This window comes from Argiope bruennichi, chromosome 11, assembly GCF_947563725.1.
Source record: "Argiope bruennichi chromosome 11, qqArgBrue1.1, whole genome shotgun sequence".
NCBI lineage: Eukaryota > Metazoa > Arthropoda > Arachnida > Araneae > Araneidae > Argiope > Argiope bruennichi.
This window is the reverse complement of record NC_079161.1, coordinates 49,022,123-49,041,445: the sequence shown is the minus strand read 5'-3', so window position 1 is coordinate 49,041,445 and position 19,323 is coordinate 49,022,123. Positions and strand designations below refer to the sequence as shown.

The following is a 19,323-nucleotide window of genomic DNA, read 5'->3' as shown; positions in this document are numbered from 1 at the left end:
GAAATATTTTTCAGTAATATAAAATGCACTTGAAATTTGATGTAACTTTCAGAATTTTCATGTTGACTTCTTTGAAATTATTTTGTTTAAAATACCCATATTTGTCTCGGAGTTAGAGCATATGTGATGTATAATTTATCTATTCCAAATTATTATTATTTAGAATAACGTTTCAAATAAACATCTATTTAGTAATGCAGACCAGTTTTTTTGAGAGGTAATGTTTTATGTTTGCTGACTTTCGATATTTATGATGAATCCTTGGTGACGTTATAAAAGTCCTCCAAACTAGTTTATCAACAACTGTGACAAGAAAAATCAAATGCATCGATTTCTTATGATAATGTTTCGTTTTGAAACCTGTCCTAGAAACTAGGATATACACAGTGTAAACGTTTGAAATATTTTCAGGTAACATAAAGTGCACCTGAGATTTGACGTAACTTTCAGAATTTTCATACCGAATTCTTTAAGGATGTTTTGCCTTAAATATACGCATTTATTTCACTTTTAGAATATATCTAGTTTGTGTAATTTCTCTATCCCAATGATTAGTATTTATAATAGAAGAGTAAGTTTGTTAAATAATGCAGATCAGGTTTTTAAGAAAAGTAATATTTTATGTTTGCTAGCTTTAGTTATTTATGACAAATCGTTGTTGAAGTTATAAGATCATCGAAAAATATATCGGCATCAAACTACGACAAAAAAAAACCCAGTTTTATCAGAAATATTATAGATGATGGATTGATCTCTTAAAATAATATTCCGTCTCATATATCCTTACCAAACTGTTTAGTAGATACAGAGTAAATTTCAAATACTGTCAGATGATATAAAATATATATGAAATTCTTTGCAATTTTTACTGTTTTTGTGCCGATTTCAGTGAGGATATGTCGTCTCAAACATATGTTGCAGCTACACATTTGCAAAAACTTAAACTTATTTGAAATTTTAGTTTAATTATTTGGTCGATACTTTTAATGATGTTATTCTTTTAGCGGACACCGATTTGAGTTACTATTATATTATATAGGGAGACTTTTGTTTATTTTAGTAAACAAATATAAAGAAACATTTTTTAACTTTAGTAATGAAATGCAAAGGAGCATTTGCTAACTACCAGTCGAAAACCTTATGATTCCCTTTCATATCTATTTCTTGCGTTCAAAAATCGAAAGTCATGTATGACCGTTTGTATATAAAGTCACTTGTTAAAATAAACTCTGGCAAGTATTTAAATTTTATAGTGAGCCACGAATTACTCTAGGGCGAGAGTAATAAATTAGTAAAAGAATAATGATTTATTTAATGATATTAAGGATTTTTAAACAAAGATAAAACATTTTAATCCCCTTGAAAAATAAAATAAAAATTAAAGTCAAGCTCTGTATATATGCTTTCACGTATTTTTTTATTTATTTATTTTTGCATTTTTTTTTTTTTTTTTTTTTGTGTCCAAAGGATTGTAACTTCTAAAAAAATCGAACACGCGAGATTTCAACTAATCTTCACAATTCAGAACTCTTTGAGTCTAAAAAAGATCACATTTTGTATTATGTCTGTCTGTATAAAAGCTAACTAAAAAATTAATTTAAAACTGAACAACTAAAATTTGATATATAGACTTAATAGCAAATTTGCAGATTCTTATTGAATTTTGAAAACAAAATCCATTCGGCAGGAGAGTCTAAGTATCCGTTTATTCAAATGCAAACAAACAGGATAAATAACTAGACAGATAAAAATTTTGTTTAGCATCATTTATTTTATTATAGATGCATCAAATTTCGAACAAAAATCTGTCAAAGGGATTCATCAACTAGCAATCGATATTTTTGTATGCATGTAAACAAAATTACGTAAATAAAAGAAATTCGGGTTTGATCTTCAACCTAATATTGAAATTCTATGTTAATTTTCATTTACATCTGTTAGAAAAAGGTGTGTCCAAAATGCATATTCAGTTTTCAGGTAATTATTTATTAGCCTTATACCATGAATTAATCGTCGAACAAAATGGCCAAAGATTGTATGATATATTCAGTAAATATGCTAGATTTACGTGAAAGATCTACATGGTCCAGTCACATTAATGTGACCACCTGTCAAAATCCAGAAAAACCACTTTTCTTTGAGCGGACAGCTCCGAGACGTACAGGAAGAGAGTCAGTTAGGTTTCTGAAAATGTTTATTGGGATATTGAGCCATGCCAACTCTAGTGCCGTGGCCAGGACAAACAAAAAACAAATCAAGACATAAGAAATTTCTGTTGTTAGAAAAACTTAAAGCTATGGGCTTCTGTTTCACAGAAAAAAATTGTAAGAATTTATGCAAAACAAAATAACAATATTCAAAGATTGATTAGTTTGGTAGTAAGTATATTTTCTATGATGCTAGAAAGGGATAAAATTAATTAAAAGTTAATCTATATTTAAACTTTTTCCGCCAATAAATTCGGAGCATTTTATGATTAGAAATTATGTTTGCACTTTTTACAATTAAAAAATAAACTTTGCAATGATACCAATTTTATTTTCATAGTTTTTTGTTCTAATACATTTTTAAAGAATTTTGAATTACATTTCACTATAATACTTTTCAGTGCTTTAATTTACTGTATTTACACACGTGCATAGTGAGAAGATATTACATAGAGATAATCTGTGTGTGCGTTATCGCTTATTATATAATTAAGAAAATGTAAGAATAAAATATAAGTAAAAATATTAAATCTAAAGTTTTATAGTATTATTATATTTCGAATTTGTCTTTCTTTTATTTCAAATCCATCAAAACATCTTAAAACAACGATGAATAAAATTCTTTCCAATTATATGAACAGTCGAAGCAAAATCGTTTGGCTTCTAATTACATAAAAATACATAACAAAATCGTTTGGCTTAAATTTAAATCTATTTTACGTATATTAAATGATAAGCCAGAATTAATGAAATTTTCATAAAACGTGATATTTTAAATCAAATTTTTTAAAGTCCCCTATATAAATGTCCAATATAAAGTTTTTCAGAGTCCATTTCAATAAAGAATAATTTGAAAATTTGAAAATTTTATTGCATTTTAAAATTATAAACAGAAGCATGAAGATATGCAGCGGCATTTCTGCTTTTCTATCCCAAATAACTTCTTGATCTAAATGTCATATAAAGATCAATTTCGATTAGTTTTAGAGAAATGATTAATCCTTTTTCATCCTGAATTAATCATTTCATTCAATCTTTTTTCTTATACTCCTTTAATGAAGCAATTTATGTTTGATGTGACTTATTCTTTTATTAAATGATGATACCTAATGGTGATTTTAAATGATGAATTAAAATATAATCAATGATTTCAAATCGTTAGAAATAATTGAATTTTAAAATATATTTGTACTATATATCAAGTTTTTGAATAAATATCATTTGAAAATAGAGAGATATTGCTCCAAATATCATTATTTAAAATAATGGGGATTTTGATTGAAAATAGTCCGATAACTTTAAAATTTGATAAATTAAAATTGAGCTTTTAATAAAAATAAAGACTTCATTATCTTCTTACAAGCAAGTCTAACTTATTAAAAAAATTTAACCAGAGCTTACCTGTTGCAAATGAAACTGAATTTACCATTTAGCTCATTATATCTTACTTTTTAATGAAACTATTTCTTAAAGAAATCTTTTGTTTATTTACGATATTTACGAAGCAAATTCAAATCTAAGAGGACATTTCTCTACTAATAATTTATTATAAAATGTGATTCAATATTTAACAATCTATATATGAATATTTATAATTATTTATTTATTGAAGAAATAAAACTTTTTTTTATTATTTTATAAAGTAAGGATGATTTATTTTCACATTAGTTTAAATTTAAACTTAAAATGTTATGAAAAAAATTAATATACATGGAAATATGATAAATTTCCTTTAAAATGAAATTACGAATTATTATTATCAATTAGAAACAGTATTCTATATATTTTTATATTTACAATATAATTGTTAATACACGTAATTTAATCTTATGTCTAGGGACTTTATGAATTATGTAGAAATCTAAATCATTAATATGGTGTTTAGTAGCTTCTATATTTTTGATTAAATATTTCAAAACTTATAACTTATTAAAGGCTTCATTATTATTTTTTTGCGCAAGAGTGATTTAATATGATTTTTGCAATGAAATTTCAAATGCTTAGTTAACAAGCTAATAATATCTTTCAAGGTACCGCATTCCATTTTCACGGAAATATTTTTTTATATCGCAATGTAAAGTTGTCTTTATTATAGGATATTTTTATAAATTTAATTTAATTTAGGTAATTTAATTTACGAATTTAAATTTGCTACAGACAAATTATGACCACTGCGGATTTTTATTCAATATCCCTAAGTTTATAAGATTTTTTTTATTAAAAAGGCAGAATTTCTTTATTAATATCTGAATAAAGCAGATTTAATACCCTTTTTGAAATTAAATTCCAACTGATGAAAATTATTATTGCAATATATTACGTCTCTCAGAGGTGGGGGGGGCACCTCGTAAATGAGGATGACAAGCTTCTGGCACGTTGGTTAGTTCTCGCCACTCTTGTGGGTATAAGAAATTGTGGGGGTGGCTGCCTCCCATCGATGACGGAACATACTTCTCTAGGGAAGGGTTGTACCTTTGCAGGTGATGATCCTTAGGGCTCAACCACAGTTCCCGCCAGAGTTACTGTCGCGGCGGTCTAGTCATTCAAGTTTTTTCGTGTGCTTTCGGGTAGGTTGGAGAAGTCAGTCTATGATTATCATATATTACCATACACAATATCTCATTTTCATGCATATTTTTTATGAATAATAATGTGAATATATCCTTAATGTATAATATTTATTATCCATTAAATTTTCAGAGCATCCAAAATCACTACTGGCGATTTATCATTATTATGACTTCTTATTTAACATTCCAAAGTTTATAATAATTTGTTTAATGAAGAAACAAAACTTCTTTATCATCCTCCGGAAGAATTCTGGTTTATCTTTATGCACATAAGTCCCGGTCCCTTCTTGAATGATGGAAATGGCGTGGCAATTCAAAGTTTGTCTTTGGCTGGTATCCAACTCTTCTCTGGAACAATGGTGTGATGGAAATGATTCACAGGGGCCTCTGTCTCGTTAAGAGTTTTCATATTTTTCATAATTCTCAATCAAAGAATTCAAAAAGGAGCAGTCTTGACTTTTGAATTTGATCCAAATGTATTCAATTATCTTTTCTTTATATCGCTCGACTTGAATTTAAAATTTATCTGAGTTCGAGGGTTTTCTGGAGAAAGTTTTATGGTTGGTAGACTCTCATTTAGGTGGAGATTTAAAAGCTTTGTTCTCGGAAAAGTTCTGGGTTTACATGTTATGTTGGTGGTTTCCTTAATTAGAATTTGTTTATCGTCATTATAATTTATTACTGTTTGTATATGTTGTTTTAATAGATAGTTACAATTTCTAGTCTTTTGATGATAGTTATAAAACTGTCTACTTTAGAAAATATCAAATCAAGCGTTTTAATTTTCGCCTTTATTTTTTTGATATACAAATTGCACAAAGACCCATCAAGAAATTGGATCCTCAGTTTGAAGGATTTAATCACGTTAAAATGAAATTTATTTTTAAATGGAACTCCCATATTTGTTATCAAATTGTAATTAAATTATTTTAATTTAAATTTAAATTAATTTAAATCTTTTGGTTAATTAAAAATTTAATTTAATTTAATTGGATTAATTAAGAATTAGAAATGTGTATGATTTTTCATTGTTATGCTTGTAAACACGATCAAACTCCAAAATCAAGAAAACTAGATGAAAGAGACAAATAATATGGTTTTATAACCTAAAATGTAAATCTGTGCCAAATTTTCTAGCAAAATGTTCTTCGAGTTTCTCTCTATATCGGTGTGAATGTAAATGTTAGAGAAAATAAGCTTCTTTAATTTTAATTTATCAAATTTTGAACGCACTTGGTCAAAAAATATGCAACAAGCATATTCTGTCTTCTTAATTATATTCGGAAATAGCGTCTAAAATTTTCTTTAAAATAAGTTTTCTTTTTCTTAACTTGACTTAACTTTCTTGAGTTTTCTTTTAAATAACAGATCAAGAATAATTTTAGAAAAATCACATAAACGTTGCTGACAGGGATTCTAATAAATAAATAAAATCGAATAATAAACATGTCATATTTTGGTAGGAAACTCAATACAAAGTGGATAAAAGTTCTGATCGTTAATATGATAATTAGAAAATGGTTCCATAACTGGACCTGTAAAAAGGCGTCAAAAACACGTATTCTCAAAGTAAATTCATAAAAATTCCAGATTTAAGCCAAATATCGGTATTTTGTACCTATTACTAGATCTGTAATTTGTAACTACTTTGCATGGCATTAGTGAACGCCATTTAAGGAATTCGTGGCCTTATTTAAATTCCACGATTTTACGTGGGAAAAGGGGAGGGAATTAATTGGAGGGTATGCAAAAACGTTTAGGGAAGATAATTCCAGTTGGTTTTTCTAAGGATTAAAAGGAATTTGAAAATAGTCTGTTAGATAAAAAGGAATCTACTTTTGTATTTCAACTTGCGGACAGGATTTTTTTTTTTTTTTTTTTTTTTTTTGTAAAATCACATCAACGTAACTCATATACACTATACCAAATCTAAAAGTGGTAGGCATTTTTCCATATCTTTTTGAATTTTTGTTTAATATGAATCTATATCTTAAGAAAAAATGTAAGTGTAAATTTTGCAGTTTTGAACAATGAAGAATTTTGCAAAAGGTGATATAAACAACAAAGGAAATGATTACCAAGTTTAATTCCATATTGCAAATGTTCCTTTATTTGCATACGTCTATGATAACAAAAAAAAGTCATTTGTGATTCTTCTTTTAGATTCATTATATCACGCTGTTCCAATGATTTGCTACTATTTGTATTTATTGCAATTTCCATTTGGTTGAAGGTATTCTACGTGTTGAAAACTACCGTCGGTATAAATTTATTGCGAGAATATTCTTTATGATTATTATGCAATTGAATTTCGAATCACATCTGAATATGGCAATTGCCATTTGTATTCCTAAATGGGAATCTCTCCTCAAATGTTCGTGTGCAAATTGCTAAAGTAATGAATTATGGATAAAAACTTTATATTTCTACAAGACCTTTATTACTTACTCATTCGTTTCTTGATATATAAAAGCTTTTATTCCATTAGGAAGAAAGTACAAATTTTTAATAAATATTATATTTTATATTTAATATAAAAAAAGAAGGTTGACAAATATAAGTACTACAATTTTATCAAAATAATACAAAATGAATTTTTTTTATAATCGTGGACTTATAGCTTATTTCAATGTTGTTGTAGATAGGCATATACTTGAAAAAAAAATGAAAACTTGCATAATTTTTATTTTTTTAAAAATTACTTTACTATTGGAAATTTAAAAACCTATCAGGAAAAATGTTTTCATAAATGGGTATCTCACTTCAAACGTTTGTGTGCCGTTTGCAAAAGGAATAAATAATGAATAAAAAAGATTAATATTTTAATGATGTGATATGTAGAAAAACGATGATTTTAGATATATGATAATGATATTTTTTTAATGTTTGAACCATTAAATGTTCTGTATACGTTACTACATCTAAAATATATAAGTCATCTGTACGATTGTATGAAAGGACCAGTAAGACTATGTAAAAGTACCGCGGTCTATGAATTATTTTTTTTCTATTTTAAATGAAAATATCAATATTTCCTCCAAGGGGAGAGACTCTCTCTCTCTCTCCTTGGAGGAAATTTGCAGAGAGAGTCTGGTGTGAACTTATAAACTCCCCTCCTAAGTACTGCCTAGCGCAATATTTCCAACAGAATGAAGATTTTGAAACAAGCGAATATCGAAAAAAGCATAGAAAGCTATATAGCGATTGCTGGTTCGAGCGAAACATATAGTTTTTATGATCAAATTTAGCAGCAAATTATTAATCGAAAATAAAAATTGATATTTAAAATATAAACATCTCTACATCGTCACCATTACGGCAAAATGCTACAAACCATAGACAACAAAGCATACAAAAGTTGCAAGTGTGGGTATCAATGTATCATTATCCACTATGCAATCTGGCCGGCAAGAACTTAATATTTCTTTCTCAACTCGAGAGTGAGCTACTTCAACATCTTCTATTAATCTTTTTATTTTTTGTTTTTGTTGTATAAAAAAATATACTCTTGTTCCATGTTAAAAGTGCAGTAGCGTCGTTTCTTGAAGCTCTGAACATTTTAAGTGAAGGAATCATTCCATACCCCCACACAAGTAACGATTGGAACCACAAGCGTTATATGGCATTTTATAACGTTATGTGGCAATATATATCAATTATATATCACGCATAAGTTAAGATGCATTTAATCTATGAAAATGGTTTGCATAAGTAAAATATGTTATTAAATTTAACATAAGAGATTTTGATGCAATAGAGGTGATACATTTTATTCGCTTTTTACGACATTTCTTTTTATTTCGAAAAAAGGAGCAAGGTAATAAAATTTAAATGTCATTGAAAAAATTTGTTTGAAACAACTTTAATTTTATTATTTATTATGTCAAAAATTATTAGAATAAAAAAAAAAGGGACAAATAATTCTTATATATGTTTGCACTTCAAAATTTGATCTTAAAAATTGTTGAGACTTGTTTAGAACGGAATACCAAGTAAATATTTTTTAATTAATAAGAACGTAATTAGTATAGTTAAATAATAAGAAAATAATTGGGATAGTTAGTTAATAAGAACATTATTAGGATAGTTAATTAATAAGAAAATAATTGGGATAGTTGGTTAATAAGAACATAATTCAGATAGTTGGTTAATAAGAACATAATTGGGATAGTTAACAAAAAGTTAATCAGATTGCATTTTATAACAAAATAGTGAAAGCTTTATTCTCTTTTCCTTAAAGCTTCACTAGAAGTTAGCTTATAGTTTATATCATCTATCACTGAATCTTTTAATTGAATTTCACTAACTATGAAACTAAAATATATCGATTTATAACTCATTCATGCAGATTCACGGCAAACAATTTATTGACAAGAAAATATTTATTCTGAAATTTAAGAACAATATCAATAAAATTATACAAAAATTCAGATAGATAATAGGCCTTATCTATATAATAATATTATTTCAATACGTAAACTAAGTAATCGAAAAAAATTCAATTTTTTAAAGACTAATATTTAGTGATAACTTATCGTACTATAAATGAAGCCTTAAAGAGCTTTAAAAATTATCTTTAAAACAAAAATGTATCAGTTTATAAGCTGTTTTTCAAAAAAGAAGCAAATAACATTATTTAGGAAAAATATATTCAGAAATTGAAAAATAAATAAGTAAATAAAATGAAATCAAGAAAGTTTTTTGAAAAAAAGTGAACGACAACATGCATAATCTTCATAATATTATTTCATTATATAAATTGAAGAGCCGAAAAAGATTCTAAATTTTCTTGACTGATATTTCGTGATTATTTATATCAACTATTAACAAATCCTTAAAAGGTATTCCTGTAACAAACATTTACTAAAATTAAATATATAAATTTATAAATCAATTATCAAAATTGAAACAGGTAATATTCATTAGAAAACATTTATTCAGAAATTGAATTAATTAACAAATAAAATAAAAAAGCAAACTATCAAATCACTTGGAAAAATCCAATTGATAACATACATAATATTCATAAAAATATTTCAATTCATTTATATAAACTAAATTATTGTAAAAGCTTCAAACATTTCCAGACAGATATCTCGTTATCATTCTATCCCAGTTCTCTTCTAATTACAATAAATCTTTCGATAGAATTCAACTAACAAATAATCCACAAAATAGAAATATATGAAATTCATAAATCATTCATAACCGGTCAAGGCAACTAAATTTGCATCGCATATCAAACAAATCTTCCAACAATTCAAAGACAACTTCTATTAAAACATCAACGGTGCTCTTTGATTACATGGAACTGATATCCACGACTAAATTTTCCATTGATATCGTTTGCAATTCAGATGCAATATTCGAATTCCATACCTCTAGCTTTCCTCCAGATGATGCTGGGAGTGGGAAAGCCCTCGGCGGAGCAGTTCATCCACGCACTGCTGCCCAGGATGGCAGATGTATTTACTGGCTCTGCTGTCCAGGCAGGTGGAACTGCAAATAAATGCACAAAGGAATCAGTTAGATGTATAGGCTGTCGGAAGACTTTCATCTGTCGTATTGTGAGTTGATTCGACGAAAATTGAGCAGATGAGTTTTGTTTAAGGTCAGAAATGATAAATACGAACATCAAAATTAAAAGCATAAGCTTTATTACTTTATTAAATTGACGTTTGAATTTATTTTGTCTATGATTTAACATCCTATTTCGAACATGTATTATTGCTCTAAGAACATAAAAAATGTCTGATTTTCAAGCATGTCTAGGTTACTAATGTTTGTTTAATGTCCCTTTCAGCCCTAATGGACATATATGTCCCAGAGTTTAGACACCATTTCCAATTGGGAAATAAATACTATTTTTACATAGCTTATTATATAACGAATTTTCCTTTGATCTGTCGTATTGTGAGTTGATTCGACGAAAATTGTGCAGATGAGTTTTGTTTAAGGTCAGAAATGATAAATTCGAACATCAAAATTAAAAGCATAAGCTTTATTTCTTTATTAACTTGACGTTTGAATTTATTTTGTCTATGATTTAACATAGCTTATTATATAAAGAATTTTCCTCATTAGATTTTTTTTTAATGATGCTCATAAGTATGATGAGTCATAGAGAAGGCTTTAACCCTTTCTAAGGCCGTGGGAAGTATGCTTCCCACCAAATTTATCAATATTTGTATGAAATTATGTAGGTTGGCATAAGTTCTGACAAATTTTTTTTAGAAAGACAGAAACTTAAATACTTCAGTTCTTTATCTCACACAAAATGATGTGTCTTGATTTCTTACTTAATTTTTAATTAACCAAATTATTTAATTAATCAAATTAAATTTATCTAATAAGCTAAATGAATCCCTTTTCTTATTCTAATTTCAAGCCTAAAAATATTTAAACATAATATGACTAGAAAAAATGGCCCTTTAAAGGGTTAATGAAGGTTTAGTTGTACATAAATAAGTAACTAATTAATTATTTGTAAAATACCGAAATTAAATTTACATTTTTGCAAACAAATCTTGGCATATCAACCCTATTGTCTCTATTTCTGTGTCTGCTAATTTTAAAAAGGAACATATATCTGTGTGTGTTTACGCTGGCCTTCTTCAAACTGTTTGACCTACAGATATTAACTTTGTCACATACATGCATGATGGAAATGTGTAGATTGAAGAGATGTTTTGAGATTATAATTGAAATTTTTATTAATTAAAAAATAACTTGAATTTCGGCATATTTCAGGTGAGAATTTCTGAATATATTGAAGCACAAAAATTAATTTTAAACATTTTTTAAAATTTCAAAATTTATCATTTTCATGATACTATTTTAATAGTTATGTATTTTTTTTTAAATTTTGACAACTAAAATTTTTTACCAAAATTGTAACAAAAAAATTACATTGTTGCTTTCAAATTCAAACTGTTTTTACTGTTCATCAAATATTTTCATCCCACAATTTTCATTCTTTGTTAATACTTAAGGAAAAAGATTCTGTTTTAATATTTGAGTTGTTGACAAATCGAATATTAAAATTCGAAATTGCAAGAAAAGGCATGAACAACACAGTTATGTTTTAGAGCATGACAATATCATAGGACTGGTTTTCACTGGAAAAGTTTATAATTATTATATGTTAGTTATCAGTTATATTAAAACAATTAAAATAAATTAGCTTTAATGTCTTACAATTTGATGGAATCGGGGAGAAGTTATATCTAAACAATTTAACAGACAGAATATAGCCAATATCTCCAACGAACCAGTTGGTCGCGTAATACAGCTATTCTACAATAAAAGCAAACACTATCTACACCAAAAGAATCCTTTTAAAAATGATTCACTTTCATAGAACTACAAATATAAATATCACAGCCCAACAGTTTTTAAATTTCCTATAACACACGCATTTATAAAGCTTGACACTTGAAATAATCGACCCTTCCACCCATCCCACACACGATAATACCAAATCTGTCGCTATGAGCTTGGAAAGCTGTTCCCCCTCGGAACTCTTCAGCGTGATGAAACCAATTTATTTATCGTGTATGCTGAAAACGCGGCGCTTTAACGGTTCTCGTTAATGTGCTATGTCGTTAATTAATGGGGAAGTTAGAGCGTCGCATCCAATTGGTCAAATTATGCATCGTCGTCCCGCGAGCTTCATCGCCGCCCTGGAATATTAAGCGCATTACGTTTCAATGGAGAAATTAATCGATTGTTCTGGATTCCGTCAAAGAGGAGACAGAATAATGAAAAAAAGATTGGAGGGACTAGACAACAAAGTAGCTGGTTTATAATGTTTGTTACTGATTTTATATTTCTACGTACAAGAAATCCAGGGAACTAAAATGTTATAAATGAAAGTTTATTTTGATTGCCACAGAATTTACTGCTACAGTTTATTTGTCTAGTTTTTAAAATAAGTAAGAGGATTGAATGTCAAGTTAAGTCCCTAACTCCAACCACAAATAAGATTTCTGCAGCTTTTAGTTTATATGAATTCTTTTGGCCTCTAAATATTCTATCATGATGACTTACATCCCCACCCCCTCACAATGTTCGAAAGAAAGTTCAAAAATACTAATTCCTTATACATTCTCTATAAGCTAAAAAATAAAGTTGATGACTATAGTCTCTCTACCAATTATACCAATTTCTATTTCATATGAAAGCTCACAAAATTCAAATATATATATATATATATATATATATATATAATTTAATTTCTTAATTTTCATTTTAATTTAGACCATATTAGCTTCATTCTAAAATGGTATCTTATTTTCTGATCCTATTCCACTTTTATTTATTTAAGAAATTCCACACAATCACTATAATATGTTGAAATAAGCAGGTTCTCCCATTGGAGGGAAAAAAATCTTTAATTATTGCAACATTCTTTTAAAGATAACTAAATTTCCCTATCCTAAATTTACTCGCGTCAAAGAAATCTCTACAAAAAATCAAATTATAAAATAACTGAAGGAAAAATCTCGGTTTCTTTGGCTATTCTTTTCTTGTGCCACGATGTAGACGGATTTATTTCAAACCATTTATTCTTTGTGCATAAATTAAGCCTCCATGAATGGAATACATCGAAGTTTTAAAATAATATATACACAATTCTGTAGATTCTCTATGGGGAAAAAATCCTTACAGTCTTTCATACACAACCATTGTACCGATTCTGCCAATTTTCATTTCATAGGAAAGCTTATAGTATCTGTGTTTGCTCTTCACATTCGCCCAATATTTTCAAGCTACATTCATCCAAAACAAACTTTAGCATTGTCCCACAGTCTCAGCAGATAAACCAATTTTGCTGATTAATTTCGCTAGCTAGTGTGCATTAAAAATGCTCTATTTGTATTTTTAAAATCTAATTTAAATGCCTACAAAACGAAAGAAATGGATAGACGATTCTATGCTAATAGTAAAACACTTTCAATTTGGCTTGTTAAAATATTCATCAATTGAACCTACTCAATTCTATTAATATAGTGGGAGAATAGTTAGTTGCCGAAGACAGCTGGTTTCTCTCATAATTGTGGCGCTTTTATTTTAATTGCAGTTATATGAAAAACAATAATGTTTTATATTCAAATGAGTAATTATATGTTTCTCAGCTCACAAGTATTCATATTAAGACTATTTTTTTATATAACAATTTTTTTTACTATAAATGTAATTTATCTGAATAATAAAACTTATCGTCTCTCTAACAATCGACAACAAAAATTAGTTTACCATTCACAACGAGCTGAGATGTCATATTTGTCGACGTTGCTGCATTGGTTGCAACACATGTGTACTGTCCTCTGTCCGTTGCTTGAACTTTGCGGAACTGAAGCACCGATGAATCGTCCAGTAGATTGATTGACACACGTCCCGTGGAAACGAATGGAAACCCGTTCTTAAGCCACTTGAATCTGATTGGTGGATCTCCAGTCGTGGCGCTACATATGATTTTCGCCCTTTCGCCCTCATTGGCTGTGATTGTGTCAGGAAAATATTGAGCATCAATTACAGGAGCCACTGAAAGTAAATAAATATTCAATTGAAATGGAAAGATCAAAAAATTGCAGAATTAATTTCATTTAGAATTTATACTAAATAAGGTAGAAAAAGACAAGATAGGAACATTTATTCAATTTATATGCAATTGAATAACCTATTATTTGAACCTTATACAGTTCTGCATTCCTTGAGGAAACCAAGCGAAATTTCGTACATATGTTTCTTAGCACTTAAAGTAACTAACTGCATTATTAAAAAGTTGCTAAGCTCTCTTAAAGGGATAAAAAGTGGTAGGGTAATTTTAGTTTTTCTGCCATAATTTCAGAGTCATCCTAAAATTCAAAAAAAATCAACTTTGACTAACACATTTCATTTTTAAATAATTCTTTTTCAAATTCTAATCATTTTTTAAAATTATTTTAAATAGAATTCATGTTATTCTTTTTTCCCCTAAAGAAATATTAAAACTATTGCGTTATTTAATCACATCTGCCATTCGCAAGCTTTTGCCAAAGTTAAAATTACATTTTTTCATTCGGCATTTTCACTTTTGCTTTTATTTCTAAGGAGTTTTTAATACGTCAATGCTAATTAATACAATTAAATACTACTTTTTATATAACATTATCAGTCTTTAAGCTTCATATTTCTCTCACGTCTATATATATACTGCCACATTCTAGAGTAGGAATCCCAAGCAAGCTTTACAAATGTGCGAGATATGTACAAATAAACAATTGTTTGTTCAAAATTCTGAATATCAATAGTTGTTTTAATTATTCTGTTTAGGGTTGAGGATACAAAAATATCATAAGGGGATAAATTTTAGAATTCTAAAATTTAGCGACGGAAAATTAGTTGTATTTTTTTTTTTTTTCTTCATATATAACAATAAATGCAAGCACAGTCGAAGGCACAGCGGCTTGTTTACTGTAAAGAGAACCAAACTTCTTGGTGATAAACCTTTCAAATTGTAGGAAAAGCAATGATACATAAATGACAGAAAATCTCAAAAGAATTGTCCTCTAAAAATAAAAATTTTCTATATTCTTTAGTTTTATCTAATATGGTTTTCAAATGGTATTTTTGATTCGTATTAATGATTTTAATCCATTTAGAAATAAATTATATTATATTTCGGAAGAAGTTCTAAAATCTTTTTGTCTTTCTGTCTGTTTGTAAACAGAAAAACTGGAGGAAAAAAAAATCAAAGAACTGGATTCTGATCCTTAATATTATCACAAGGACTATAAATATATACTTGATTGTAAACTAAATCTACCATTGCATGAAATACTTGTTGGCTTATTTATACTTATAACTGTGAACGTGAAAATATGTTTAATTCTATTAACGACCCGTTTCAAATCATAACTAGGGATATTTTGGGAGGATCTCGCAATTTTCAACTGCCATCAAATGACAAGGACGAAACCTGAGCTTGCACTCCTTCTCCAAACTTTCACACCACACAAGCGGGAGGAAGTTTTGCCCCGACGGATTTAACGTCCCCGATACCCTCTTACATAAGGTTGGAACCGGGTTCTTCGGTGGAATTGGGTCTCGGATCTTAAACCTTCCTTTCCAAAGCTGAGATTATAACACCAGGCCACCACAGACCGTACGTGAATGTAAATTAAGTGAAGTGAAAATTTTTATATTCATATCATAAATTTACTTTTAATTATTATATCCACAACATAACACAAATTTTAACATTATTTCCCTAATTTGAACATTAAGAAAATATTTTGTGTGATTTATTTTCATATTTTTATAATATGCCAAATATAGCTTTAAAAATCTAATTAAATTGTTAAAAACTTCTGTACGGAAATAATTTGATGTCATGGAAAATCCAATTATTTGAATTTGAAAGTGGTGTAAAAGTGTTTTAATGCAATTACACTCTCTGAGTGTATTGAGATAAATATTAACATTTCGTGAACATAAAAAATATATATATATATTATAAAACTTCTGGCAATCTTTTTTTTTTTTTGTGAACACTTTTACTTAAATGTGGGACTACGTTGAAGATGGATTTGCTGAAAAACGTTTTTAAATAGTTGTATTTTGAATTTCTGCATAAGAAAGATTTAAAAAACATGTATGAAGCCAAAATATATCATTCAAATGATAATAGTTGTTTTTTTAATTGAAGAGGGTCTTTTTTCATGACTATATGCTAGATTCACAAATAACATGAATTTTTTCAATTTTTTCATGCACCGTGAAGGATTTAAACAGCTATGAAATATTTATAAATGAATAGATTATTTATTCTCTACATCAGGAAACGCAGAGCATATTGAAAAACTATTATAGCAAATTTGAGAAAGAAATATGCATTACATTTTAATTTATGAAGTTTGTCGCAAGGAAACCCCATCAAGAATTATAATTTGAGAAAATAGGTTTTAAAGATGTAAAATATGAAACGTATATAAATGTTACTATAAAAAAGCAGTGTAACTTCCCCAAAAAATTGAAATTTACTGATAACTTTTAGCCAATAAACAATATTCTGTTATGAGTGATATGTTATTTTAATACTATCAGTACCAGACTAGTTGATCTTTCATCTGCTAAGTTCAAAATCTGATTTAGATCGAACAGGTACGCAGAAAACGACCTTGACTCTATTTATTAAATTCTAAAACTCATAATAATATGAAAAATATACGCGGAAATCGAAAGATTGATCGTTTTTCTAGCGTGTTTTCCTAAAGACAGGTAGGAAACTAGGTAGTCGAATTTAAGATAAGATCGAATTTAAATTCATCTGATCATTTCCATGTCTTTCAACAACATGTTCCATTAAACATGCATTTCTTTTTAAAGTGATTACACACCCTAAACCAGTGTGGAATCATCTCTTCTTTTAAAACTGGCTCAAATTAATCCTTACATGCTTACTATATCTAACTTTCAAAGCAATGTACTTCCAATATCCACTCCAAACAAACACACCCCGATAATAAATGACTACTGTCATCGAATGTTTGATAACTTTGAATATAAATCTCAATGCAAACGTTTTGGATGTTGATGAACACCCCCATGGAAGCACAAAACGTTCCGGTCACGCACAAAGATGACGTACACGCGATCGTACATCAAAGCTTGCTTTTGGGTCGACTAACCAAAGCTTTAAATATGACGGCTGATTGAGAAAAATTGCATGGGAGAAAGGTTTAAAGACTTCGATCGAAGCCTTAAGCATGGCACTTTGCTGTCATTTTGAAGTTGTGATAAATAAAAAAGTTGAAAATTTATCAACTTGTTGATGTTTACATGGGAAAGAAGAAAAGACTTTCGTGTGGGTGACCCGGATGTTTCGTGATTGCTGAGTTTTGCGCATAAGTTATTGCGGTTTCAGTCTTGTTTGCAAGGAGAACTTTGTTAATTGCTACAACTTTTTGCTGCTGTTAGCTAGACGCTCATATTAATGCAATAAATTGAAGCAGTATAGTGTATGTCTTAAATTTCGTGTTCAAAAATCCCAAAGTGATATTTTTTATTCTGCTTTTAAATTTCCAGTAATGGATAATTTAAAGTCAATGTGAGTAATGTTTATTATGAGCAACGACCGTGACGTCGTTTTGATCCTGGCCAATCAAATAAGAGAGTAGCATACCAACACTTCCTTTATTTACAGCTTTATATATGTACACAGTTACAAACTGTTCTCATCTGAAGTTAAAGTTGAAAAATCTCAGTTGAAAGTTTAATCACGAAATAGTTCCTGGAGCAATTCGGAGAATAAACACACACACACACACACACACACACACACACACACACACACACACACACACACACACACACACACACACACACACACACACACACACACACACACACACACACACACACACACACACACACACACACACACACACACACACACACACACACACACACACACACACACACACACACACACACACACACACACACACACACACACACACACACACACACACGCTGCTAGCTCAAACGTCTACTCCAGTGATAGCTCCAGAAATCCACTGATCTTTATCAGATATATCTTAACACAGAAACGCTACTCGCACGGACCTTCTCACAAAACAGGAACACATTCCAACACTCACATCTCTCTGACTTCTCCTTAAAACGGTTCTCACTGCTCTTCTTTTCCCTTTTCAAAAAATGCAGCATTTTATTTCCGTCAAATATCTACCTCTCATTTTCTCATTGGTGCACTTGAGCTCCATATCACTCAATAGCTGTCGATCCAGTCGATCGTGGGAATGTCTATTAATGATTTATCTCTGTAGCTGACCCTTCCCAAACACATGTTAATTATTGTTCCTTCATAATTTCAAAAAAGTTTAACATTCGGATTATTTGACGTTCTTCTTCCTTGAACAATTGATGGATATCTTTGAAACGATGAAACGCACATCTGGAGTTCTTCATCTGGATACAACTACCAGACACAATGATTCTCATGGCGAAGAGGATCCCCCATCTGCCACTCTCGATGCACTCAACAATGTGCAGGGTACACAGGTGACATTAAATCTGGTTGGAACTCCAATTATCAGGTGAGGGAAACGGGGAACGTTACAGTGGTTATAATTAATAACCGTTAATTTTAAGTAATAAATGGTGAATTTGATAAATCTGGTAATTGATTAATTATTAGTAGTAAAAAACGAAAAATCACATGAACCAAAACATATATATGTATAATTTTTACTTTATCACTTAAAAAGACTAAGAAAAAAAATTTTTTTAAAGCACATGTGTTTTAAAGAAAGTAATCCAAGGCTTAGAAGCTTGATTCAATTCTCAATTGATAGTGGAATTAAATTTCAAGTGGAAGTGATACAGGGCAAATGTATATCAAAAGTTGATTCAAACTGGGAAATATTCAAACACAAAAAGTAATGCATAGTTTATTTCATTGAGATCATAGTTACTGTTTTTATTTACAATGAGAGGCTTTTGTCCCGAGTGCTCATATGAGATTTTTAGTATGTTATACA

At 28.9% G+C, this 19,323-nt stretch overlaps 1 protein-coding gene across 3 annotated transcripts in view; it reads right to left on the bottom strand.

The window, feature by feature from the left end:
• The window catches only part of LOC129957560 (cell adhesion molecule Dscam2-like), a 317,574-nt gene that overhangs the window by 99,921 nt on the left and 198,330 nt on the right, over positions 1 to 19,323 (bottom strand). For all 3 annotated transcript variants that reach the window (XM_056069919.1, XM_056069921.1, XM_056069920.1), the window contains exons 10-11: positions 14,036 to 14,323; positions 10,157 to 10,276 (exon numbers count right to left, since the gene is read on the bottom strand). In XM_056069919.1, coding sequence (XP_055925894.1) covers positions 10,157 to 10,276; positions 14,036 to 14,323 — 408 coding nt within the window. The remainder of the gene's footprint in view (positions 1 to 10,156; positions 10,277 to 14,035; positions 14,324 to 19,323) is intronic.